Source organism: Rhinopithecus bieti, unplaced genomic scaffold, assembly GCF_001698545.2.
Source record: "Rhinopithecus bieti isolate Rb0 unplaced genomic scaffold, ASM169854v2 scaffold_14826, whole genome shotgun sequence".
Taxonomy (NCBI): Eukaryota; Metazoa; Chordata; class Mammalia; order Primates; family Cercopithecidae; genus Rhinopithecus; species Rhinopithecus bieti.
The window spans coordinates 3,686,926-3,713,255 of NW_016808328.1; the positions used below are offsets into that span (position 1 = coordinate 3,686,926).

General features: G+C 41.0%; 1 protein-coding gene across 1 annotated transcript in view; it reads left to right on the plus strand.

Moving 5' to 3' along the window:
* The window catches only part of USP48 (ubiquitin specific peptidase 48), a 116,297-nt gene that overhangs the window by 62,053 nt on the left and 27,914 nt on the right, over positions 1-26,330 (plus strand). The window contains exons 10-19 of the mRNA XM_017886478.1: positions 574-702; positions 1,700-1,849; positions 6,350-6,547; positions 9,287-9,401; positions 9,870-10,000; positions 15,200-15,268; positions 24,993-25,117; positions 25,271-25,393; positions 25,673-25,734; positions 26,023-26,133. Of these exons, the coding sequence (XP_017741967.1) occupies positions 574-702; positions 1,700-1,849; positions 6,350-6,547; positions 9,287-9,401; positions 9,870-10,000; positions 15,200-15,268; positions 24,993-25,117; positions 25,271-25,393; positions 25,673-25,734; positions 26,023-26,133 (1,213 nt within the window). The remainder of the gene's footprint in view (positions 1-573; positions 703-1,699; positions 1,850-6,349; positions 6,548-9,286; positions 9,402-9,869; positions 10,001-15,199; positions 15,269-24,992; positions 25,118-25,270; positions 25,394-25,672; positions 25,735-26,022; positions 26,134-26,330) is intronic.

Here is a 26,330-nt window from a genome sequence, read left to right on the forward strand (position 1 = left end):
TTTTGTTGTTGTTGTTCCAGGTTTGTTCCCCAGAAAATGTATTTTCTTTTACCTTTTAAAATGTAATGTAGTTGGCAATAGCGGTAGTAAACTTTTTTAAATATTAGAAGCTAAAGAGCCTGCCAAATTTCTATGGCGTTCGAATGTTTTAGATTGGTGTTAATGTCTCTTGGGTGTATGTTTTGGAAATTGTTTTCTATAGCCCCACTAAAGAATAAACAGGCCGGGCGCGGTGGCTCAAGCCTGTAATCCCAGCACTTTGGGAGGCCGAGACGGGCGGATCACGAGGTCAGGAGATCGAGACCATCCTGGCTAACACGTTGAAACCCCATCTCTACTAAAATACAAAAAATTAGCCAGGCGTGGTGGCGGGCGCCTGTGGTCCCAGCTACTTGGGAGGCTGAGGCAGGAGAATGGTGTGAACCTGGGAGGCGGAGCTTGCAGTGAGCTGAGATCCGGCCACTGCACTCCAGCCCAGGCGACAAAGCAAGACTCCGTCTCAAAAAAAAAAAAAAAAAAAAAGAATAAACAAACTCTAGGCACTTAAGGTACCTTTTGATTTCTCTATCTCAGCAGAACCTTCTAAGTCTCAGACACGTAAACCCAAGTGTGGCAAAGGAACTCACTGCTCTCGAAATGCATATATGTTGGTTTATAGACTGCAAACTCAAGAAAAGCCCAACACTACTGTTCAAGTTCCAGGTAAAGCAGTTTTCCAGGATTATATCAGGCAGATGTTTTAGAATGCCATACTCAAAGATTAACGATAACTAATGGATTGCTTTTAGTTATTACGATGAATTGATTCCATAAGCTGAATGTTGGTGAAAGTAAATATCAATTGCAAATTTACTTTTAAAAAATGAGCTTCTGAAATAAAGCAATGCAATTATTAAAAAATCAGAAAGTAATCAAAACATGTATTTAAAGTATAATTTGGTTTTAGTTTGTTCAGTTTATAGAGTATTTGTGAATTTTATTCATTTATCTGTAGATTTTCTAGACTTCATAATATAAAAGGTAGAGTTGCTGCTGCCCTGAAGACAGTCTTAGTCATTTTACTCAGGACTTCTCTAAGTTTGGTGGCATCGTCTATTGTTTTTTTATTTATTTATATTTTTTTGAGACAGAGTCTCACTCTGCCACTGGGACTGGAGTGCAGTGGTGCAGTCTCGGCTCACTACAACCTCCGCCTCCCGGGTTTAAGCAGTTCTGTGCCTCAGCCTCCGAGTAGCTGGGATTACAGGTGTGTGTCACCACACCCAGCTAATTTTTGTATTTTTAGTAGAGACAGCGTTTCACCATCTTGGCCAGGCTGGTCTTGGCCAGGCTGGTCTTGAACTTCCGACCTCATGATCCACTCGCCTCGGCCTTCCAAAGTGCTGGGATTACAGGCATGAGCCACTGCGCCTGGCCTGACATCATCTTTCTAAAGTGGTGATTTTGAGCCATTCAGTTGTTCTGGGAGGCTGATGATGTCATGGAGAGCTAAGTAGAGGGAATCAACTTAGTATTATTCCAGTGGCTGTCTTCATTTTTACTTCTACCTTCAGATTGGAGGTTTCTAGCAGACAGAGAGACCATAGTTGGAATTTCTGACAATGTTTTAATCAGTATTTGATATGATTTAGAGATTAGCATGGTTCACTATATTTGAAAACAAGGATAAAGTTGTTTTTTGACTTTCTGTTTTGAATAGCCTTTCTTCAAGAGCTGGTAGATCGGGATAATTCCAAATTTGAGGAGTGGTGTATTGAAATGGCTGAGATGCGTAAGCAAAGTGTGGATAAAGGAAAAGCAAAACACGAAGAGGTTAAGGAGCTGTACCAAAGGTTACCTGCTGGAGCTGGTCTGTAAGATATTCTGGGACAGCACTGTTGCCATTAAGTGCCTTGTTTTTTTATGTTCACAAATGTATATGAAGAAACTTTCTCAAACTTACTCTTTCTAATAACCCACTAAAGCCAGCTTAAACACTCTAAAAGTACTTTGTAAACCGACAATAACTTGATGTGTAGCATTCCATATTATTTCATTACGTTGTACTTCTAAAAATGGGAAGCTGTTAATAAATTATAACATTTAGGTCAGCACTTTGCATCCATGAGTATTGTAGATATTTCTATTTTGTGAGATATTAACTTGTTTAAGAAAATCCGATTGGATTACTATGGAAAAGCAACTTGCCTGTTCTGTTTCTTTGCATACTTTGTGACCTGACAGTTTTAACAAACATTCTATTATATGAGTAGTTTTTTTTTTGATACTATTAGATTAACTTGAAGTTTAATACCAAATATGCTAAGAGGAGAAAAGCTTTCTGCTGACCCCTGATTTCTTAGAAATTTCCTACATAATCCAGCTTATCCCTTTTCTGTGTGTTTATTCAGGTTTACCTGGTGTCTCAAAATGAAACCAAATTAAGCCTTTTTAAAGGCTGATGTGCCATTTGTATTAAGTTATCTTTGTCATTTCAAAGACATGAATTTCCCAAGCCTAGTTCCTACTTAAGGAAGAGAGACAATTTAGTCCTTACTTTTAGAAAATAAATACTTAAGCATAATTGTACTTGTGGTTTGTCTTTTTAATATCTTAATTTTCCATTACTAGTATAATTTTAAACAAAATGTAAACAAAAATTGCTAAGTCTATAAGAATAGATTTTAACTGAATTTTAATTTGATTCTGACCCTTCTTTGTAATCTGTTACTTCAACTCTGTCCAAGGGTTGGGATTATCCTAAAGAATTAAACTGACCTTAATTTAACTGGAAATGATTTGGGAATAAACCCATGATTCAAATCTCTAAATTTATAAGTCTTTGTTCAAAGGTGTCGGGACCTAGAAATCTATTTTCCAAACTTTATTCACGGTTTCCTGTGTCCGCTGGACAAGAGAAAGGGACTTAACTGGGTCTAAAGCGAAATACTCATTTGAACCACTCTTTAGAACTATGGAGTTCAAAGATGTTATGTGTCAAGTTAGCACTGTGCTTCCTTTGGCTGTTTTCATTCAGCATACAGGCACCTTATGTTCTTAGAATATGCTTATGTTCTTAGAATATTTCTCTGTGTTATTTATACTTTTACCAATTATGAGCTATATAATTATTTTCCATTTGCAGTAAACTTATATTGTAGAAAGTCCACATTGTAAAATTACGTAGAATCTCAAAGTTAATGAGCGTGGTTTTGTGCTGGCAAGAGAAATCTTTCGTTATGCCTTTTCTAAATTTTATTTTGTGTGCGAACATGTTTAAAGAAAGATCACTTACCCTAAAATTTAAGCCTCAGTAGGAACATGCTTTTGGCCCTTTTATTTCCATTGAAATATGCTTTAAATTATCTCTAGGTAAAGTGTTTCAGATGTTTTGATGCTGTAATTGTTCTAGACCATATAACTTTGCTAAGAAAATGTGTCATGTTCAAAATCCAGGTGTTTTTTTTTGTTTGTTTGTTTTTTGTTGGCTTTTTTTTTTTTTAAGAACTTTAAACCAAAATGTATATTTCCCTGTGGTAAATATTTTAATATTTTGCTTTCCTCATCAAATGCTGAGGTTTCATACAGTCCGGTATCTCCAGCTTGATAATGGGAGAGTTCTCCCTCATTTGGAGTTGATTATATCCATGGCCTTTGGAAAGCAAGCCTTGTAGTTTACTGAATCACAAATACTAGGGAATATATTTGAGGGGCCCACTCAGAGTCTTTTTCTAGTGCAGAAACATCTGTAGTGTAAAAACTTTGCCACAAGCAGAATCTGCATGAGACTTGTGCTCCACTTGTATTCTCAGGCAAGCTCTTGGCAGAGGTCAGTGCCAATGATGATAGAGACTGAAAATGGAAAGAAAGACAGAATTCTGTGACCATAGTCACTCTTCTCTCATGGAGCCCACAGCGCACTAAAGTGAAATCTGGAAACCTTGCTCAGTTAGTAATAAGCATGGTATTAGATTAGAATTATAGGCCTGTTCTCTGCTTTCTGTCTTCCTCCTCTTACTATAAAACCATACGTAGTTTTTCTGATTATTATATCTTTCATTAAATTTATATTGAACAATTCAAAAACCAAAACAACAAGCTTTCCTTGGGAGTTTTCTGTGAGATTGGAAAATGTTGTCTTTCCTTTGAGCCACATTGTTGCTGGACAGTCAGGGCCACAGTCACCCTAGGCTTTGAATTCCTGCAGACATACCCTGGCAAGGAGGGCTTTGTGCATTTTTAGCTTTCCTAGATTCCTTTCATTGTGAGGGCCGGGATTCTTAGGGTGTTTTCTTTCAGTTGGCAATAACAGATACTGCTGTCTGTCCGCTCCTGCCCAGCTGCTGGGGAGACTAGAATGCCTAGTGACTTATTCTTGAATGTTGCTCTTTATCACAATCCTGTTTTTTCTCCTCTGATAGCCTTTGTATTACTTACCATTTTAATCTAATTGACTGTCCTTGGGAAAAGATTAGAGTATGCTAAGGCCTTTATTTTGCTCTTGGAAAGGGATCATTTATCTTTGCATTCCCCAGATACCCAGCGTACTCTATCCCTGGCAGATTAAGCTTGATAAATGGCAAAGTCGGGAGGCATTTTGAATGCAATTAGCCTTACCATGATATACTGTAAAGTGCTGCAGCTGTGTTACATATACTGCGTCTTAAGGTCTCCTCCTTTTTTTTTTTTTTTTTTTTTGAGGTGGAGTTTTACTCTCATTGCCCAGGCTGGAGTGCAATGGTGCAATCTCAGTTCCCCACAACCTCTGCCTCCCGGGTTCAAGTGTGATTCTCCTTTCTCAGCCTCCGGAGTAGCTGGGATTACAGTCATGTGCCACCGTGCCTGGCTAATTTTTTGTACTTTTAGTAGAGATGGGGCTTCTCCCTGTTGGTCAGGCTGGTCTCAAACTCCAGACCTCAGGTGATCCGCCCGCCTCAGCCTCCTGAAGTGCTAGGATTACAGACGTGAGCCACCTCACCCAGCCAAGGTCTCCTCTTTTATATAATAAGGTTATGTAAATGTATCATTAACTTTTCCATATCTCTTTTCTTCCAAAAAGCTCAAAATGCTTCACATAGCTTATCTTTTATACTCAACAACATCCCCATGAGGTAGGTAGAAGGCAGGTATTATTACCTTCATTTTACAAATGAAAGACCGAAAACATAGAGAGTTGAAGTGACTCGCTCAGGTTCATTTTCTTGGTGGCAGAACTTGGATTAGACCGTGACCTCGACTCACAGTCCTGTGCTCTTCCTCTGGAGTCACTTTTGATTTGACCAGTCAGAAGACTCTTAGTCGATGATGTACAGTGCCAAATTTTGTTTTCATAAAAATTGAAATGGTTTGCTGTAAAATTAAAATGGGAGTTAGTTTTCTAGACATGTAACTCTCTGGGGAGTATAAAACTGGTCACAATGGGCTTCGTTGAAGTATCTGTCCCTCAGATCTCATCAGAAGGAGTATATAATACAAAAATATAAATTCAACCTCTGTATGTTTTCTTCTATGTTTTATGCTGGGACTCACTGGAGATCTTTGTAAGTAATCAAAGCTGGCCCTTTATCTTTGATTTTGGCTTTTAGGGAATTCTAGGGACTTCCTTTCCCCAAATTAAAACTCATTTTGAGGTGTTTGGTTTTGTCTTTTAATTTTTGCAACTTCAAAATTGATGACGACTCAGTTCTAGTGTACTTTATCCTGGAACTTGTTTAAAATAGGTTAGTTTCTTGAAATAAATAATAATATAATGAATAGATGATGACTTGGATTTGGGTGGGGGAATTAAATACCTTTTCAAAATTGCCATCAGTGTCATCTTGGATAAAGAAAGTTCAGTGGTTAAAAGGGTCTTCTGAAGTGTGGTCATAGTTGGTGAGGTTAATTTCTAACTTAGAGTTCAGTTTGGCTTCTCATTTTAATTTTCAGATGTATATCACATATATGTGAAAAGTAATGACAAAAATAATTTATGAAATAAACATAGTAGGGCATGAGGTTGTGTTATTTGTGAGGCAGCAATGGAGCATGACTTGTAGTCAGCAAACATGGGTGTCTTGATCAAAACTCTGCTGTGCTATTAGGCAAGACTCTATGTGGATGCCTCTTGTAGAATGTGGTTAATAATACCAGCCGATCTCATAGGGCACTGTGCAGACTCAGCATTATGGTGCAGAGCTCCTTGAACTCAGAGGAGTGGCACTTAACTGGAGCTTTGTGTTGTACTTATCAAACATCTTCCCCCAGACAATGATTCTTCTGATTCTGCTAACTCTGGACAGAGTTTGCATTGTCTTTTGAAAAAAATGAATGTATCACTTAGTCCAAAACTGTAAAATACATAGGCTCTTTCCGATGCTTGCTTTCTCAGAGCCCTATGAGTTTGTCTCTCTGGAATGGCTGCAAAAGTGGTTGGATGAATCAACACCTACCAAACCTATTGATAATCACGCTTGCCTGTGTTCCCATGACAAGCTTCACCCGGATAAAATATCAATTATGAAGAGGATATCTGAATATGCAGCTGACATTTTCTATAGTAGATATGGAGGAGGTCCAAGACTAACTGGTAATTCAAGATGTCCTCTCTGTTTAAAAAAGAGCAGCTCATTAAATCTTCATCTTACGGTCTTGTTGAGTGTGGCTTATGATGATTTGACCCAAACTATGCTAGACCAAATATTCCTTACACTTTGCAAAAAGGATTTGCTAAATAAAGTAGAAGTTAAGCAACTGATGCTATTCATAGAGGGTTGGTTGGGGTTTTTTGTTCTTTTTTCCTTTTTTTTTTTTTTTTTTTTTTTTTTTTTTTTAAACCCCTCTCAAAGCAGACAAATAAAGACCTTTGAGAAAACTGTCTGGTACTTAGGCCTTGTCTGGTTAATTACAAGTTTGTGCCTCCGTGTTATGGTGATTCTTTTTTTTTTTTTTTTTTTTTTTTTTTTTTTTTTTTTTTTTTGAGATGGAGTCTTGCTCTGTTACTCAGGCTGGAGTACAGTGACTCAATCTCAGCTCGCTGCAACCTCCGCCTCCTGGGTTCAAGTGATTCTAAAGCCTCCCGAGTAGCTGGGATTACAAGCGCACACCACCACACCCAGCTAATTTTTGTATTTTTAGTAGAGACGGGGTTTCATTGTGTTGGCCAGGCTGGTCTCAAACTTCTGGGCTCAAGTGATCCACTGATCTTGCCCTCCCAAAGCCACCATGCCCGCCTGTGGTGACTTCTACCAGTGTCTGAGCTGTAGATGGTTACTTAGTTTATGAATGGAAGCTGCTTGATTCTACCTTCAATATAGAGCTATATATGACCACATTGTATCCATGGTTTTATTTTGTTCTGGCTGCCTTTCTGTTCTGCCTCCTTGAAACATTTTTCTTTTTACATGAGTAGCTACCAACATAATCCCTCCTCCAATTTTCAGATGAGACTGTAGGAAATTACATGACACCTCCCTCCCCAATACACTTTTTCTGAAATTAAGTACTGTTTTCTAATGGTATATAACTTACTGCATAAACCAGATATTTAGCTACATGCTGCAGGCCTTCTGTTAAACACCACTGGAGTTTTGTTTCCTAAATTTCTGGGAATTTTTTGTTTTGTTTTGTTTTGTTTTAAGACGGAGTTTCGCTCTGTCGCCCAAGCTGGAGTGCAGTGGCCGGATCTCGGCTCACTGCAAGCTCCGGCTTCCGGGTTTATGCCATTCTCCTGCCTCAGCCTCCCGAGTAGCTGGGACTACAAGGCGCCCGCTACCTCGCCCGGCTAGTTTTTTTTGTATTTTTTAGTAGAGACGGGGTTTCACCGTGTTAGCCAGGATGGTCTCGATCTCCTGACCTTGTGATCCGCCCGTCTCGGCCTCCCAAAGTGCTGGGATTACAGGCTTGAGCCACTGCGCCCGGCCTGTTTTTGTTTTTTTGAGACAGTGTCTCACTGTGTTGCCCAGGCCAGAGTGCAGTGGTGCAATCACAGCTCACTGCAGCTTTGACCTTCTCCGGCTCCCATCTCAGTCTTGCAAGTAGCTGGGACCACAGGCATGCACCACCATGCCTGGTTAAGTTTTGTATTTTTTGTAGAGATGGTGTTTCATCATATTTCCCAGACTGGTCTCAAACTCCTAGGCTCAAGTGATCGACGTGCCTCGGCCTCCCAAAGTGCTGGGATTACAAGAATGGGCCACCGTATCTGGCCCCTGTTTTTTTTTTGGTTTGTTTGTTTTTTCTGAGACAGAGTCTTATTCTGTTACCCCAGCTGGAGTACAGTGGTGGAATCATAGTGCACTGCAGCCTTGAACTTGTAGGCTTAAGCAGTCCTCCCACCTCAGCTTCCCAAGTAGCTAGGACTACAGCCACACACCACCATGCCTTGCTAATTTTTACACTTTTTGTAGCGACGGGGCCTCACTATGTTGCCCAGGCTGGTCTCAAACTCCTGTCCTCAACCTATCCTCCCTGCCTGGCTTCCCAAAGCTCTTGGTGGTCTGAGCCACTATACCTGCCACTGTTCTTAATTCACAATGAGTAAACCATGCAGTGGGAAAAGCGTTCACATTTTAGTTGATTCCTAAAACTTCTTTGTGTTTTAAACCAGACCCTTCATTTTGCTTTTCCTTTTAGTGTGCTTTGAAGCACTTTCATGTGAAGATCATTATTTATAATTATCAGCTATATTTAACCCCTCCACCTTAGAACCTCAGTTATTTGATTATCATCTAATAAAAATTACATGTAAGGCCGGGCGCGGTGGCTGAAGCCTGTAATCCCAGCACTTTGGGAGGCCAAGACGGGCGGATCACGAGGTCAGGAGATCGAGACCATCCTGGCTAACACGGTGAAACCCCGTCTCTACTAAAAAATACAAAAAACTAGCCGGGCGAGGTGGCGGGCGCCTGTAGTCCCAGCTACTCGGAGGCTGAGGCAGGAGAATGGCGTAAACCTGGGAGGCGGAGCTTGCAGTGAGCCGAGAACCGGCCACTGCACTCCAGCCCGGGCGACAGAGCGAGACTCCGTCTCAAAAAAAAAAAAAAAAAAAAAATTACATGTAAGCCTTGTCAGATACTGTATTTAGATACTTTTAACATAATATAACATTTTCTCTTTCATTTTTCTTTCTTTATTCAGATAACAGTATTGCTGTATTGGTATCTAATTGTCTTAGTAAAATAATTTAGGGTATATATCAGTTTGCCACATTGCCAACATTTGTGACTTTGGTTTAGAATGTGTCTGTTTGTGAAGTGCTAAAAACATTTTCCTAACAGGACGTCTGTTTGAATGAAATATATTTCCTTTCATTCTTTCTTGCCTGTAGTGAAAGCCCTGTGTAAGGAATGTGTAGTAGAACGTTGTCGCGTATTGCGTCTGAAGAACCAACTAAATGAAGATTATAAAACTGTTAATAATCTGCTGAAAGCAGCAGTAAAGGGGTATGTTGCACAGCATACATTGTTTATGATAAACTAAGAAATTTTCAAGCGGTCATAACCAAGCAGCTCGTTATTTATTAAAAATAGGAAGTTGGGATGTTTAGAAGAAAGGTGATAAGTAAATGGCAGAGCCAGATCAAAAGTAAATTTTGCAACGACTGCCCCTGTGGCAATGATAAAGAAAGCTGCTGAGTCCTTGTATTCCATCCTACCATTTGATTGGTGTGATTGGCACGAAGGTAGGAAAAGCACGATAATATTTAGAATGGAAACAAAATATTAGATCCCTGCAGTTCAATAGTGGACAGAGAAAATGACCAAAATTAGGAAGTAGGTTAAAAACAATTACATGTACAGTAGCTGATGTTGAGTGTTTGTAATTCACTTTAGTTGTTTTTACAGGCAAAGAAGGGTGGACAGTGTTTGGAAATATTACTTGTATGATTTAACATTCTCTCTGTTCCACAGCAACGATGGATTTTGGGTGGGGAAGTCCTCCTTGCGGAGTTGGCGCCAGCTAGCTCTTGAACAGCTAGATGAGCAAGATGGTGATGCAGAACAAAGCAACGGAAAGATGAATGGTAGCACCTTAAATAAAGGTAACAATTTAAACCTATGTGTGAGATTATACCATGAAAATGTAAGTGGACTGGGCACAGTGGCTCATTCCTGTAGTCCCAGCTACTTGGGAGGCTCAGACGGGCAGATCACTTGAGCCCAGCGGTTATGCCAGCCCCACTGCACTCCAGTCTGGGTGACAGAGTGAGACCCTGTTTCTCTAAAAAACAGTTTTAGGCCGGGTGCGGTGGTTCGTGCCTGTAATCCCAGCACTTTGGGAGGCCGAGGCAGGTTGATCACTTGAGGTCAGGAGTTTAAGACCAGCCTGAGCAACATGGTGAAACCCCGTCTCTACTAAAAATACAAAAATAATTAGCCAGGAGTGGTGCTACACACCTGTGGTCCCAGCTACTCGAGAGGCTGAAGTGGTAGAATCGATTGAACCCAGGAGTTGCAGGTTACCATGACCCAAGATTGCGCCACTACACTCCAGCCTGGGTGACAGAGCAAGACTCTGTCTGTTAAAAACAACAACAACAACAACAAAAGAAACCCAAAAATTAGTAAAATTGGTTTCATACCCATCCATGTAATTTTAAAGACAACTTTTATTAAACTACAAGCTCTTGACTGGGCACAGTGGCTCACGCCTGTAGTCTCACACTTTGGGAGGCCGAGATGGGTGGATCAGGAGGTCAGGAGATCGAGACCATCCTGGCTGACACAGTGAAACCCCGTCTCTACTAAAAATACAAAAATTAGCCACGTGGGGTGGCGGGCGCCTGTAGTCCCAGCTACTTGGGAGGCTGAGGCAGGAGAATAGCATGAACCCGGGAGGCAGAGGTTGCAGTGAGCCGAGATCGCGCCACTGCACTCCAGCCTGGGCGACAGAGCGAGACTCCATCTCAAAAAAATAAAATAAAATACAATTAAAATAAAATAAAATAAAATAAATAAAATACTGCAAGCTCTCACAAATAGCTCAGAGCAAATAAAAGATTTTTAAGCTATTGAAATTCAGCAAGGACTCAGCAACTCACATGTGAAATTTTCCTGTATAACCTATCATGCTTTGGGCTCAAGCTCTCTCTAGTTAATCACATGCAAAATTAATATTAATTCTGTTCTAGGCTAAGAGTTTAAAGAAAGGTTAAGTCTACTGCAAATTGGCATAATATATTGTATGCTCAGTACATTTTGGTTTTAGATTATCTGCCACACTGCCTTTGTCAAGTAAATGAGCTTGTACTTCTTAATATTTCATCAAGTAGAGAGGGCAGCTTTTAAATAGCTTTCTGCTTGTAAATTCTTCTGAGTTTCCTATGCTTTCAAATCAGAAATTATGTTATTGTAAATCAAATACTAAATTTAATTTTATAATCAGTGCTTCATAAGATGTCAAGGAAATTTATTACTTTAATGTTTTTGACCTTTATTGAAATATTCTGTATTTTCTGCATTCAAGCATTTCATATCATTTATATCATTTTATTTTTTAAGTTTTTTTTTTTTTTTTTTTTTTTTTTTTTGGGAAGGAGTCTCGCTCTGTCACCCAGGCTGGAGTGCAGTGGCCAGATCTCAGCTCACTGCAAACTCCGCCTCCCGGGTTTACGCCATTCTCCTGCCTCAGCCTCCCGAGTAGCTGGGACTACAGGCGCCCGCTACCTCGCCCGGCTAGTTTTTTGTTTTTTGTTTTTTTTTTTTTAGTAGAGACGGGGTTTCACCGTGTTAGCCAGGATGGTCTCGATCTCCTGACCTCGTGATCCGCCCTCCTCGGCCTCCCAAAGTGCTGGGATTACAGGCTTGAGCCACCGCGCCCGGCCTTTAAATTTTAATTTAATTTATTTGTTTATTTGAGATGGAGTTTCGCTCTCTTTGCCCCGGCTGGAGTGCAATGACGCGATCTTGGCTCCCTGCAACCTCTGCCTCCCGGGTTCAAGCGGCTCTTCTGCCTCAGCCTCCCGAGTAGCTGGGATTACAGGTGCACACCACCATGCCCAGCTAATTTTGTATTTTCAGAAGAGACAGAGTTTCACCATGTTGGCCAGGCTGGTCTTGAACTTCTGACCTCCAGTAATCCACCCTCCTCAGCCTCCCAAAATGTTGGGATTACAGGCATTAGCCATCGCATCTGACCAGTTTTTATTTCTTTTGAATTCTAGAGATACGGCTTCACTGTGTTGCCCAGGCTGGTCTCCCTCCTGTGCTCAAGCGATCCTCCCACCTTGGCTTCCCAAAGTGCAGGGATTATAGATGTGAACCACTGAGGCTGGCCCATTTCTATCACTTTATATTATATTTATTTTATTTGGTATTGATCTTCCCATCTCACCACCTTACTTTTTGAGAAAACCCAGTATTAGTTTTAAACTTCTTGAGCTGTGATTAATATTTTCAAACTTGAAGAGTTTTTACTTTTTTTGAGACTTTTTTTTTTACTTTTTTGAGACAGAATCTAACTCTGTCCCCCAGGCTAGAGTGCAGTGGCATGATCTTGGCTCACTGCAACCTCTGCCAACATTCCCCACCACCCCCCGTTCAAGTGACTTTCCCGCCTCAGCCTCCTGAGTAGTCGGGATTACACATGCACCACCATGCCTGGCTAATTTTTGTATTTTAGTAGAGGTGGGGTTTCACCATGTTGGCCAGCTGGTCTTGAATTCCTGAGCTCAAGTGATCCACCCACCTTGGCCTCCCAGAGTGCTAGGATTACAGATGTGAGCCACTGCACCCAGCCGAGTTTTTACTTTTGATTAAAATATTTTATTGTGCTATATAATTCACGAACTTAACATCAATTTGAGTTTTATTATCCTGTCATTTGAAAAAACATACTATAATTTTAGTGATAACATGTGACTTAGTGTTAAGTATTTATTTACTGCTTTTTAAAACCTCTTTATTTTGGGAGGCCGAGGTGGGCGGATCACGAGGTGATGAGTTCGAGACCAGCCTGACCAACATGGTGAAACCCTGTCTCTACTAAAAATACAAAAATCAGCCAGGCGTGTTGGCATGCGCCTGTAATCCCAGCTCCTCAGGAGGCTGAGGCAGGAGAATCATTTGAACCCAGGAGGAGGAGGTTGCAGTGAACCGAGATCGCGCCACTGCACTCCAGCCTGGGTGACAGAGCATGACTCCGTCTCCAAAGAAAAAAAAAGCCTCTTTATATATCAGTGTCCCTTCATTTTTAGTAAAATTGGATTTTTTTACTATAATAGAAATAATAGAAAGTGCCTTCATGTTGGCATAGCTTAAAAGTATTTTTCATGTTGCTTTCAGAGTAATATGCCTCTATTCTCCTTCCCCCATTAAAAAATTTCAAAAGCTTCAAGCAGCACAAATGTGACAAAGTAGAACTTCAAAGCCTTCCTACCAGATACAATCACTGTAAATAGTGGCTTTTTATAATGCAGCTCATATGGGCACAGTTGTACATCTCTCTCTGTCAAAACATTCATCCCTTTTTATTAATGGATTGCATTTTGTTTTGTGGATCCATTATATTTATCTGATTCTATTTTAATTTTTTACATGAGTATGTACACACAGATGCAGTGAGGGTCCTTTTGTGTCCTGTACTTACATCATTACAAAATTTTCAGATTATTTCTGAGAAGTAAATTCCTAGAAATCTCTGGATCAGAGAATTATAAATATTTATAATTGCCACATACTGACATATTGGTAAATTTTCTTCAATATATTCATATTAGGGGGTTCATTTTGCTTGCTTTTGTCAACATAAAGAATACATCATTCACATCAGTTTTGTTTTTTTGAGACGGAGTCTCCCTCTGTCGCCCAGTCTGGAGTGCAGTGGTGCAATCTTAGCTCACTCCCACCTCCACCTCCCAGGCTCAAGTGATTCTCTTGCCTCAGCCTCCGGAGTAGCTGAGATTACAGGCACGCACCAGCACGCCGGGCTAATTTTTGTATTTTTAGCAGAGAGGCGGTTTTGCCATGTTGACTGGGCTGGTCTTGAACTCCTGACCTTAATCTGCCCGCCTCAGCCTTCCAAAGTGCTGGGATTACAGGCATGAGCCACCGTGTCTGGCAGTCACATCAGTTTTTATCAGCCCGATACAGGAAGTTAGACTTAGCAGTGTTGAGGCTTAATGTTTTTCAAAATGTCATTGAGGTCGACCATCTTCTTAGGCTTGAGAAGTTGTATGTGTGACAGAGAGAAAAAGAGGAGACAGAATTGTCTGGTCATATCCTTCCTTTGCCCATTTTATTACTTGATTTTTTTAGGGGGTTTTTTTTGGTTGGTTGGTTGGTTGGCCTGTGACTTGAGTTTTCCCTATGTCCAACTTATTCATGCTGTACATGCTACCCACTGGTCACCTAGCAATCCTCTTGGCGCTCAGATTGACTGTAGGAGTGCCAGTGTTCAGGTCACCCTTATTTTACTTTAATGATCTCAAAGTGGAAGAGTGGTAATGTTAGTAATTCAGGTATGTCAAAAAGAAGCCACAAAGTGCTTCCTTTAAGTGGAAAGGTGGAAGTAAGTTCTTGATTTAAATAAGGAAAGAAAAAAAATTGTATGGTGAGCTTGCTAAGATCTGTAGGAACAAATCTATCTGTGAAATTAAGAAGGAAAAAAATTCATGCTAGTTTTGCTGTCACACTACAAGCTACAAGTTATGGTCACAGTGTGAGTTAAGATGGAAAAAGCATTAAATTTGTGGGTGGAAGACTTGAACAGAAATATGCCAATGGATGTTTATGGAGTTTGGTAGTGTATGAGGTTTTAGGCATCCATTAAGGGTCTTGGAACATATCCCTGGACTGATCAGCGGGGACGACTATGTTTGATGATAAAGGTTAAGTCCTTATTTCATTTGTCTTTAATGCTTTGTGTTCACCCCCAAAAAGTGTAGGTAGGTGAAAATGACATGCCATGACATGACAATGTAGGTGATTAACTTGGTTCATGACACAGTATTCTCAATACCTTGACTAGAATTAATAGAATTCCATTTTTTCAATTTAAAAAGGCACATTTTCTTGCATAACCTAAATCTTTAAAAGTTAACTGTCATTGAGATGTTCCTCTTTCCTTTTAAGGGAAAGAAATATAACACTTTTTAGCAGAATTGTGTAGGAATCACATGGGTCTAATTTTCAGAGTTTTAAAGTTTTCTTTGTTCCAAATTGTGCAGAGTAGTATATCTGCTACTTTGAACTTTAAGTACACAATAACCACAGCAGATATCATTTGTATTTCTTTTGATCAGATGAATCAAAGGAAGAAAGAAAAGAAGAGGAGGAATTAAATTTTAATGAAGATATTCTGTGTCCACATGGTAAGCTAGAAGCATAAATGAGTTCTGTTTTATTATCCTTTTTTACTTTTAGCTTCTACTGCCTGGCTTTCATGCCAGTGTCTCTCACATCTTACCTGGGGAAAAAAAATTTTTTTTTAAGTAGAATTTCCCCATATTTAGAGGAAATCATTGGAAAAGAAACTTCTTGTCCCTTGTCCCATTGAAGTGCTTTTGAATTTGAAGTATTGAATTTCAGTTGTTTCCCATGACTGTCATTGTCCAAGATAAACACTTTGAGAATAGTGCTCATATGTTTCTTCTTCTTCATCTTGTTAGGGCTATCTGTGGTTTTTTATTTATTTATTTTGTCTGTGCAACAAGGTCTCTCTCTATTGCTGTCCTGGCTTAGTGCAGCATCAACATCCTGGGCTCAAGTGATCCTCCTGCCTTGGCCTCCTGAGTAGCTGGGACCATAGGCATGCACCATCACACCCAGCTAATTTTTAAATTTGCTTCCCACCTTTGCCTCCCATAGTGGTAAGATTATAGGCATGAGCCACTGGTCTCAACTTGGTTTAGTTTCTTGTTTGTGTATTGACCAGCTGCTGTGTACTATGTGCTAGTTTTTTAAAAAGCCAAATTCTAAATCCTTATTTAATCCTATGTATTTGTTCATGTATTTGTTTACTTGGTCTTGGTGAATGCTTACATCCGATAAGTAGCTTTTACAAGATGATCGTGCAAGGGATTCATCATATATTAGACACAATTTTCTATTATAATAGCACTCTGAAAGTCAAGCAGGTGTCTGTTTCTCAAAGCTTTCTACTTCATAAGTTCCCCTTCCCACCTTCAAAAAGTCTGAGCACTGAGTGCCGTAGCTTGCACCTATAATCCCAGCTACTAGGAATGATCAGGTAGGAGGATTGCTTGAGCCCACGATTTTGAGACCAGTCCCGGCAACACAGCAAGACCCTGTCTCTAAAAAAAAATACTAAGTGGGTTTGGTGGTGTGTGCCTGCAGTCCCAGTTTCTCAGGAGGGTGAGAGGATCAACTTGACCCAAGAGTCTGAGGCTAGAGTGAGGTATGATCACGATGCTGCACTCCAGCCTGGACAACAGTGCGTTACCCCATCTCATTAAAATAAAATAAATAGGACAATAAATTTGACACAGAAAAGTTGGCTTGTCAGTGGTTCGTTTTGTTAACCCATGTTCATGCATTTCTTGTTATGTGCTAATTTATTGCTCATATTTCGGATTCCTGTTGATCCTAATAAATTCCTAACTATAGTTCTTGTTTCATCAGTTCACTGTGAACCAGTGGATAATGTATCACTCTTATCCCTGATGCACGCTGGCACTGTTATATGAAGTGCCGTTGATGACACTAGTGATGGTGTTTGTCACTAGAGTGGTACTAGCATTCTGGATTATCTCACTGCACTTTAGGCCACTAGGTGAGTGGCATTCCTATTTATAGGCCACACAACTAGCAAGCAGCCATCCTGGGGTGTGTGTTTGGGTCTTGGTCTCTTGGTCTCCCAAATTCCTCTGTTCTTTCCATCGTATCACCCTGTCTGTCTACTGGTTGGTCTTTTACACTACAAGTGCACAGCAGAAGAAGATGAGCTGACCTCATGAGTGCTGAATAGCATGAGGAAATAAACAGGGGAAGGAAGTTCGGGTGAATAGCCAGAAGGAGGTGTATTTTTCCAGTGATGCGCTCTTATCACCTTTTCTAACGTTCACAGCATAGTTGTGGACATGGGATTGGTGTCTCCATATTGAGAGTTGAAGCATCTGTGGCAGAATATTGTTTCATGCTTGGTGCTACCACTTGAAACGGTGCTGGAACTTAGATTGTCCTCGTGCTCCTTATCTCACTGACCTTTGCTCTGCCTTCCCACCTTTTATCATGTCATTTCAGTACTGACAGTTTTGACTACAAAGCATGGCAAAGCTGAATGTCATTTCAGGACACATACTGCACTCCCTAGCCTATCAGAAATTGTGCATAAGAGGCCGGGGGCGGTGGCTCACACCTGTAATCCCAGCACTTTGGGAGGCCAAGGCGGGAGGATCACTTGAGTCCAAGAGTTTGAGACTATCCTGGGCATCATGGCAAGACCCCATCTCTACAGAAACATCAAGAAATTAGCCAGGGGTGGTGATGGTGTGCACCTGTGTTCCCAGCTACATGAGAGGCTACATTGAGAGGATTACCTGAGCCCAGGAGGTCGAGGCTGCAGTAAGCCATATTCACGTGCCACTGTACTCCAGCCTGGGTGACCAAGCAAGACCTTGTCTCAAAACAAAACAAAAACGAGAGAGTGAGAAAGAGAAAGAAAGGAAGGGAGAGGGAGGGAGGAAGAAATTGTATACAAGGGTGATTTTTTTAGGCTGTTATCTTGATCTGTAACTCTAGTGTTTTGGTGCCATACTTTGTTCTCTAATATTTTTTTTTTTTTTTTTTTGAGACGGAGTCTTGCTCTGCTGCCCAGGCTGGAGTGCAGTGTCCGGCTCTCAGCTCACTGCAAGCTCCGCCTCCCGGGTTCACGCCATTCTCCTGTCTCAGCCTCCCGAGTAGCTGGGACTACAGGCGCCCGCCTCGTCGCCCGGCTAGTTTTTTGTATTTTTTAGTAGAGACGGGGTTTCACCGTATTAGCCAGGATGGTCTCGATCTCCTGACCTCATGATCCGCCCGTCTCGGCCTCCCAAAGTGCTGGGATTACAGGCTTGAGCCACCGCGCCCGGCCTGTTCTCTAATATTTTAAAGGACAAGTTTGGCCGGGCTTGGTGGCTCACGCCTGTAATCCCAGCACTTTGGGAGCCTGAGGCGGGCGGATCACTTGAGGTCAAGAGTTTGAGACCAGCCTGGCCAACATGGTGAAACCTCATCTCTACAAAAATACAAAAATTAGCTGGGCAAATTGACAAAATTTGTAATTATTTTGGGCAAAAATACAAAAAATCATGGCGGGCGCCGGTAATCCCAACTACTCGGGAGGCTGACCCAGGAGAATTGCTTGAACCCAGGAGGTGGAGGTTGCAGTGAGCCAAGATGGCGCCATTGCACTCCAGTCTGGGCAACAGCGAGACCCTGTCTCAAAAAAAAAGGGGATAGTTTTCTACCTTTGTTTTTGTGTTATGTTACCTGTCAGTGTACCATGTGTCCAGGGTAAAATTTTTCTGGTATAGGATACCTAGCCTTGCTTAGAAATCCACTTTACTCATTAAGTTTCTGTTAAAACCTTTTTCTGGAGGTGTGCTGATGATGTTAGTAGGAGGAGATTATAGTGGGCAATTATTGAATGTTTACCATTTGCCTGTAGTTTTCCACATTTATAAATATTAACTCAATCTGTTTTTGTTGTTTTTTTTTTTTTTTTTTTTTTTGAGATGGAGTCTCACTGTGTCGCCCAGGTTGGAGTGCAGTGGTACAATCTCGGCTCACTGCAACCTCCACCTTCCGGGTTCAAATGATTCTCCTGCCTCAGCTTTCTGAGTACATGGAACTATAGGCATGTGCCACCACTCCCAGTTAATTTTTGATTTTTAGTAGAGATGGGGTTTTGCCACGTTGGCCAGACTGGTCTTGAACTCCTGACCTCAGTTGATCTGCCTATCTTGGCCACCCAAAGTGGTAGGATTACAGGCATCAGCCACCATGCCCGGCCAACTCACTTAATCTAACAACCCTGTGCTATCAGTATATTATCGCATCCATTCTACTGATGAGTAAGTAAACTGAGGCACAGAGAGGCAAGAGTCACCTGTCTAGGATCACCACACTGCAATGGATAGTTTTGCCTAGGTATTTAACTGTCTGTTGGAAATATTTTTTCCGTGAAAATTAAAGAGACTCGTGATAGTGGTTTGAACGTACCATTCAGAAGTCCAAAGCCACTGTTTGTAGGTAATTTTTCTCCACTTCAATTTCTGGTAGGCTTGTAAGATCTTTGTCCCCAGTGTTGTACGGGTTCATTTATTATGGTAGGCACTCTGTGGAAGCCAGGTGTGTCTTGGAGGGGCTTGGTGACTGAACTTCACTAGTTCGGTGCCCCAGCCGGCTTGTTTCACTGGGAAATTCCCAGTGGTGCTGTCTGCTATTGGGCCACCAAGGTTTTTCCATAAGTATCTTTCATTCGCCTGCCTAGAAAATTCAGGCCTGCTGTCACTCTTCAGAAGCTGTAGAAAGAAGAGGACTTAGGAGTCCCCGCATTCAAGAGTGGAAAGGTTTAATTCTCCCTGTCTCAGCTTGTCGCTTCATTTGTCTCTGTGTTTTGTGTCCCCTGTGCAGGTTAGGTTTTGTTGTCCGAAAATAAGCATGTAGTCTTTGGTGGCTAGAGGGGACAGTGATCTCAAGGGCAGAGAAGGGGACTGAGCATCTGACTACATACCTCTTAAGTAGACTTTCCATCCCTTCTCTTGTTTTTTGTAAATCCCTACCTTTACTTCATGAGCCCCCAGTTCTTGCGTCTGTGGGGACAATACTGCAGTGTAGCAAATCTGGGTACTTCTTGACTTTTGCCAACTTAGAGTTGATTTTTATTGTGTCTCATTCACCTTCTTTTAAACCCTTATAATTTTTATCCCTGTTGTTCCTTCTGTTGTTTTCATCTTTATAGCTGTATGTCTTTTTATATATATATAAATAATTCCTTTGGTGTGGTGGTTCACATCTATAATCGCAGCACTTTAAGAGGCTGAGGCATTTGAGAGCAGCCTGGGCAACATAGTGAGACCACATCTCTATTAAGAAATAAAGTAAAAATTAGCCAGGCAAAGTGGCACATGGCTGTAGCCCTAGATACCCAGGAAACTGAGGCAGGAGCATTGCTTGAGCCCATTAGATCGTGGTTACAGTGAGCTATGATCACACCACTGCACTCCAGCCTGGGTGATAGAGTGAGATCCCGTCTCTAAAAATAAAAGTTTTTTTTTATTTTTTATTTTTTATTGTGATTTAATGATGTTTCATGAGGCACTTAAAGTAAATGCAGTTTTAAACATCATTTTAACCTAGAAAGTCCTTGACTTAAATTTTGATATTTTTATAACAAAATTCCTGTGTATTTCTAATGTATTATATGTATTTAATATATCACAGGTTTTGTGTGAATTAATCATTGGATTATATTCCATTGGAAGATTTACTATCCTAGAGTTCAGTATTTGTTGCAGATATTACATAAGAAGCTTTATAATGCAGATAATTATATATATCAAGTTTTCTTATCCATTTTACTTTGTATTCCTTTAAGTGAATAACCTTCCTATAGCTTACCTTGTTTGTTACACCTAGTTTGCTTAGATGATGGGCTGTGTTGTGTTTTGTTATTCTGAGAGTACTTCTTGAGATGTCCCGAGGCCCGAAGTATTATATGCAGTTTGAACTAGATTTAGGGTGAGGGGTTGAGGGTCATTTATCCAGTATCTCTAAATTCATTGTTAACTAGATTTCTCTTTTTACCAGAAGAATCTTTGAGTTTTAGAATATCCAGTTATGTTTTCTCTTTTTGTTTTTTTTTTTTTGAGGCGGAGTCTCGCTCTGTCGCCCGACTGGGAGTGCAGTGGCCAGATCTCAGCTCACTGCAGGGCTCCGCCTCCCGGGTTACGCATTCTCCTGCCTCAGCCTCCCGAGGTAGCTGGGACACAGGCAGCCCCGCCACCTTCGCCCAGCGTAGTTTTTTTGTATTTTAGTAAGACGGGTTCACCGAGTGTTAGCCAGGATGTCATCGATCTCCTGACCCTCGTGATCCGGCCGTCTCGGCCTCCCCAAGTGGCTGGGATACAGGCTTGAGCCACCGCGCCCGCAATAAATCCAGTTATGTTTAGTGAATTGAATCTCTCTTGACTGCTTTGATCTTGTTTGGAGGTATTGCTCATAAGAAGATTTAGTGATTGGCTTTCGCTTAAATTTAAGAAATAACATGATTCATTGCAGATACAAGTTTTAATTCTAACAATTTGTATGTCACCAGGAAAAGAGCAAACCAAATTATTTAACATTTTGAGGTCATATGACAATATTCAAGTATAATTATTCATTATTAGTTACATTATTGTATTAATATTCATAGTTTAATTTAATACATATTAGCAACTACTGTGTTGTAATTATTAGAAATATGGAAATAAATTTAGAAACTGCCGCTAAGAAGTAGAGTGAAGGACTATATATATTATTACCAACTAGACATAGTAAAATGATTATTTAACTATTATTCCGATCTCAGAAATGAATTTCGATTGCTCTTTCCTATCATATGAGAAACAGTCATCCCACATAAAAGCCAGTCACGGCCGCGCGGGGCTCAAGCCTGTAATCCCAGCATTTTTGGGGGAGGCCGGAACAGGCGATCAACAGAGGTCAGGAGATCGAACAATCCTGCGAACAGGGTGAAACCCCGTATCTACTAAAAAAACAAAAAAATACTGGGCAGGTGCAGGCGCCTGTAGCCCCACTACTCCGGGAGGCTGAGGCAGGAGAATGGCGTAAACCCCAGGAGGCGAGCTTGCCCTTGAGCTAAGATCCGGCCACTGCACTCCAGCCTGGCGACAGAGGGAGACTCCATCTCCAAAATAAAAAAAAAAAAAAAAAACTAGTCACTACCTAAAAGTCCCGATATCAGAAATGAAGCCAGGGGGGGCGGGCACCCACAGTGTCTGTGGTCTCCTCTGCTCATTTAATAGTAAAAAGTGTGTGTCCATTCCCATTAGTTTCCTCATAACCACATGGAGTTATACACACCACAAAGAATCCTTTTTTTTTTTTTTTTAGAGCATAAAAAAGAATTTAAATATTATAATTGCCATGAGTTATTTCCAAGATCAGGTCATGGAAATCTACCTTAATCTTTTTTTATGTTACATTGTACTACCATAAGGACTTACTAAGTTAAGGTTTGATAAATCCAATTAATCTTTTTCTTTCATTGTTAAAAAATAAATTCCCTAATTGTGTCTGAGGATGGGCATGTTAGAGTAAGTTTTCATAGACTTGTGGGAAATTTAAATTAACAGCCCACCCAGAGAGAAAATACATGTTTACTTTGTGACCTCATTTCTCTGGTAACAAGTTTATTAAAGCAAAATAATTTTTTGAGGATTATTCAGAGATCCAGAAGAGGTGAGGGGGAGAAGTTAAGTTGCATTTTGAGGTATTATAAATTATAGGGACCAGGCATAGTGGCTCATGCTTATAATCCAGCATTTTTGGAGGCTGAGGTAGGAGGGTTGTTTAAAACCAGAAGTTCGAGAGACTCCCTCTCTGCAAAATAAAGTATTAGTCAGGCATGGTGGCTCGTGCCTGTTATCCAGGCTACTCAGGAGGCTAAGGCAGGAGGATTGCTTGAGCCCAGGAGGTGGAGGCACCAGTGAGCTATGATCATGTCACTGTACTCCAGCCTGAGCGACAGAATGAGACTCTGTTTTCTTTTTTTTTTGAGACGGAGTTTTGCTCTGTCACCCAGACTAAAGTGCAATGGTGTGATCCCGGCTCACTGCAACCTCTGCCTCCCGGGTTCAAGCGCTTCTCCCGCCTCAGCCTCCCGCGTAGCTGCAATTACAGGCGTGCACCACCACTCCCAGCCAATTTTTTTTTGTATTTTTAGTAGAGATGGGGTTTCACCATTTTGGTCAGGCCGGTCTTTAACTACTGACCTTGTGATCCTCTCACCTCAGCCTCCCAAAGTGCTGGGATTACAGGCGTGAGCCACTGCCCCCGGCCTATTTTCTATTAAATAAAAAAAATACATTTTAAAATATATTATGGGGTTTGAATGAGCTATAGACCTGGGTTTGTTTGTTTGTTTGTTTGTTTGTTTGTTTGTTTGTTTTTTGAGACAGAGTCTTGCTTCTCGCCCAGGCTGGAGTGGAATGGCACAATCTTGGCTCACTGTAACCTCCGCCTTCCTCATTCAAGCAATTCTTCTGCCTCAGCCTCCTGAGTAGCTGGGATTACAGGTGCCTGCCACCACGCCCGGCTAATTTTTGTATTTTGAGTAGAGACAGGGTTTCGCCATGTTGGCCAGGCTGGTCTTGAACTCCCGATCTCGTGATCCGCTCGCCTTGGCCTCCCAAAGTGCTGGGATTACAAGTGTGAACCACCAAACCCAGCCTCAGACCTGGTTTTGTTTTTCTGTTTTGTTTTGTTTTGTGTTTTTGAGATGGAGTCTCTCTCTGTTGCCCAGGCCAGAGTACAGTGGTGGTTATCTTGGCTCACTGCAATCTCTGCCTTCCAGGCTCAAGCAGTCCTCTTGCCTCAGCCTCCAGAGTAGCTGGGACTACAGGCAAGCACCACCATACCTAGCTAATGTTGGTATTTTTAGTAGAGGCAGGGTTTCATCATGTTGGCCAGGCTGATCTCAAACTCCTGACAAGTGATCCACTTGCCTCGGCCTCCCAAAGTGCTGGGATTACAGGAGCAAGCCACTGTGCCTGGCCTATAGACCTGGTTTCGTATCCCAGCTTTATTACTTGCTAGCTGTACTCTGCCTGATTATATTCATCTTTCTAAATTCATTTATTATGGAAAGTGTAGTACGTATTTAGAAAGTTCCTGGCTTTATTACTCTTTTTTTTTTTTTTTTTTTTGAGACGGAGTCTCCCTCTGTCGCCCAGGCTAGAGTGCAGTGGTGCGATCTGGGCTCACTGCAAGCTCCGCCTCCCGGGTTTACGCCATTCTCCTGCCTCAGCCTCCCGAGTAGCTGGGACTACAGGCGCCCGCCACCTCGCCCGGCTATTTTTTTTTTTTTTTTTTTTTTTTTTTTTTAGTAGAGACGGGCTTCACCGTGTTAGCCAGGATGGTCTCAAGCTCCTGACCTCGTGATCCGCCTGTCTCGGCCTCCCAAAATGCTGGGATTACAGGCTTGAGCCACCGCGCCCAGCCGGCTTTATTACTCTTAATAAATCTACAGGTACCTTGCCAATGGGTGCAGAAACAAACATATGACGTTAGAAATTTAAAGATCGTTTTCTGGTAATGACCGATATGGGTAGATAAGTGAAGTTCACTAACTTACTGCTTTGAAACAGCTGAAACAAAACTGAATATAACCACAAGTAGAGCCAGAGGAGAAAGGTCCTGGCAGAGTGGCAGTGACTAGTATTTTTTTTTTTTTAAATGTCTTCTGGGATTTTTGAAGATTGAAGGGGATCTTTAGAATAAATTGCAAATAGCAAACAAGTTGGTGCTTGACTGGAGATGGTTTTTAGATTGAACAGTAGATTGCTTTATCTTGTTTGAATTGATAAGGTAATGGTGCTGTGATGGTCGGATGCAGCTGTCAAAATATTATTTTAATGCAGTGTGGTTTCAGGATTAGTCAAATGGGAGACAATAAAGTCTGCAGGAAATGATAACCTTTGAGTGTGGGAGTACACGTGATTTTGTTAAGCAGCCCCTGCCATGGCACAGAGGTCCCAGGACTCCTGGAATCCCATTTTTGACTACTTCCTTCCTTGCAGAGAGAAAGAAAATGCATGGTTTTAGCTTTGTTTTTATCTCATGATTTTTTTTCAACCACAGACCTAGATTAGGGACATAAAATTGAGGTTAATGGCTACCTCCTTTAGAATTAAAATGAAATTGGAAATTCAGAAGTTTTTGAAAACAAGAAAAGAGAGCTAGAAATACCACACTGTAGCAAAGCAAGAAAAGTGCACCTATGGATTTTTCTTAAGTTTAAGAAATAGGAAATAGATACTGACTTTTTTTCAGCTTTTTTTTTTTTTTCAATTTTTTTTTTAAACTCAGGTGAGTTATGCATATCTGAAAATGAAAGAAGGCTTGTTTCTAAAGAGGCTTGGAGCAAACTGCAGCAGTACTTTCCAAAGGCTCCTGAATTTCCAAGTTACAAAGAGTGCTGTTCACAGTGCAAGGTACTGAATGCTACTGACATCTGGGGAAATGGCATGCCACCTCCTGGGTTGACTTCCCAGGGAAATTAACATTGTACTTCTGACGGGGGTGTAGGGAGGAGGCAAGTCATGTGCTGTCAGCAGGAGACAGCTGATTGCTTCATTCTCTTTCAGATTTTAGAAAGAGAAGGGGAAGAAAATGAAGCCTTACATAAGATGATTGCAAACGAGCAAAAGACTTCTCTACCAAATCTGTTCCAGGATAAAAACAGACCGTGTCTCAGTAACTGGCCAGAGGTATAATGATTCCCACAAAGGAAAGAATGCATCTTTACTTTTTAAGGCCCTTGCCAAGTTCCCAGTGAGCTATTTCAGAACAACCCAGAACTTCTCATATTCTCATTTGTTTAGTTATCTAACCAGGGGATTTACTCCAGCCTGCTATTTTTTGGTAGAGGACTGTGTTTTCATTTTATTTATAAAACTTGAATAAGGACAACCAAAGTATATTATAAGGAATTTGTGTTAAGCAGGCGGTAAATTGACGGATACTGTTTTGTGATTTTTGTGTTCTAGGATACGGATGTCCTCTACATTGTGTCTCAGTTCTTTGTAGAAGAGTGGCGGAAATTTGTTAGGTAGAAACAAAATATGTTTTATTTCCTTTATTGTTATTATGACTCGGTTTGACTCTGGTATTTTTTAAGATTTCATGGATTCTGTTTGTTGTACCCTTCATGGTTACTTTCACCCGCACACACTGAAAGCTTTCTTTTCTATTAAGTTAAATGAATAAGCCTAAGAAACACATTTAATTACTAATATTTTCTTAAATATATCTCTGATTTTGAAATAATTATTTTAAAATCTTCTCTTTCATCATGCAGTAATTAGGTATATTTCTCCTCCTTGTCTCATTTGAGTAGAAAGCCAACAAGATGCAGCCCTGTGTCATCAGTTGGGAACAGCGCTCTTTTGTGTCCCCATGGGGGCCTCATGTTTACATTTGCTTCCATGACCAAAGAAGATTCTAAACTGTGAGTTCCTTCTCTTTCTGTGATTTTTTTTCTTTTCTCTTTCTGATGATTAATAAAGTATGTTTAGGAAATTTCTCATCTGACATAGTCTATTTTAAGAATTTAGTCCTGGTCGGGCGCGGTGGCTCAAGCCTGTAATCCCAGCACTTTGGGAGGCCGAGACGGGCGGATCACGAGGTCAGGAGATCGAGACCATC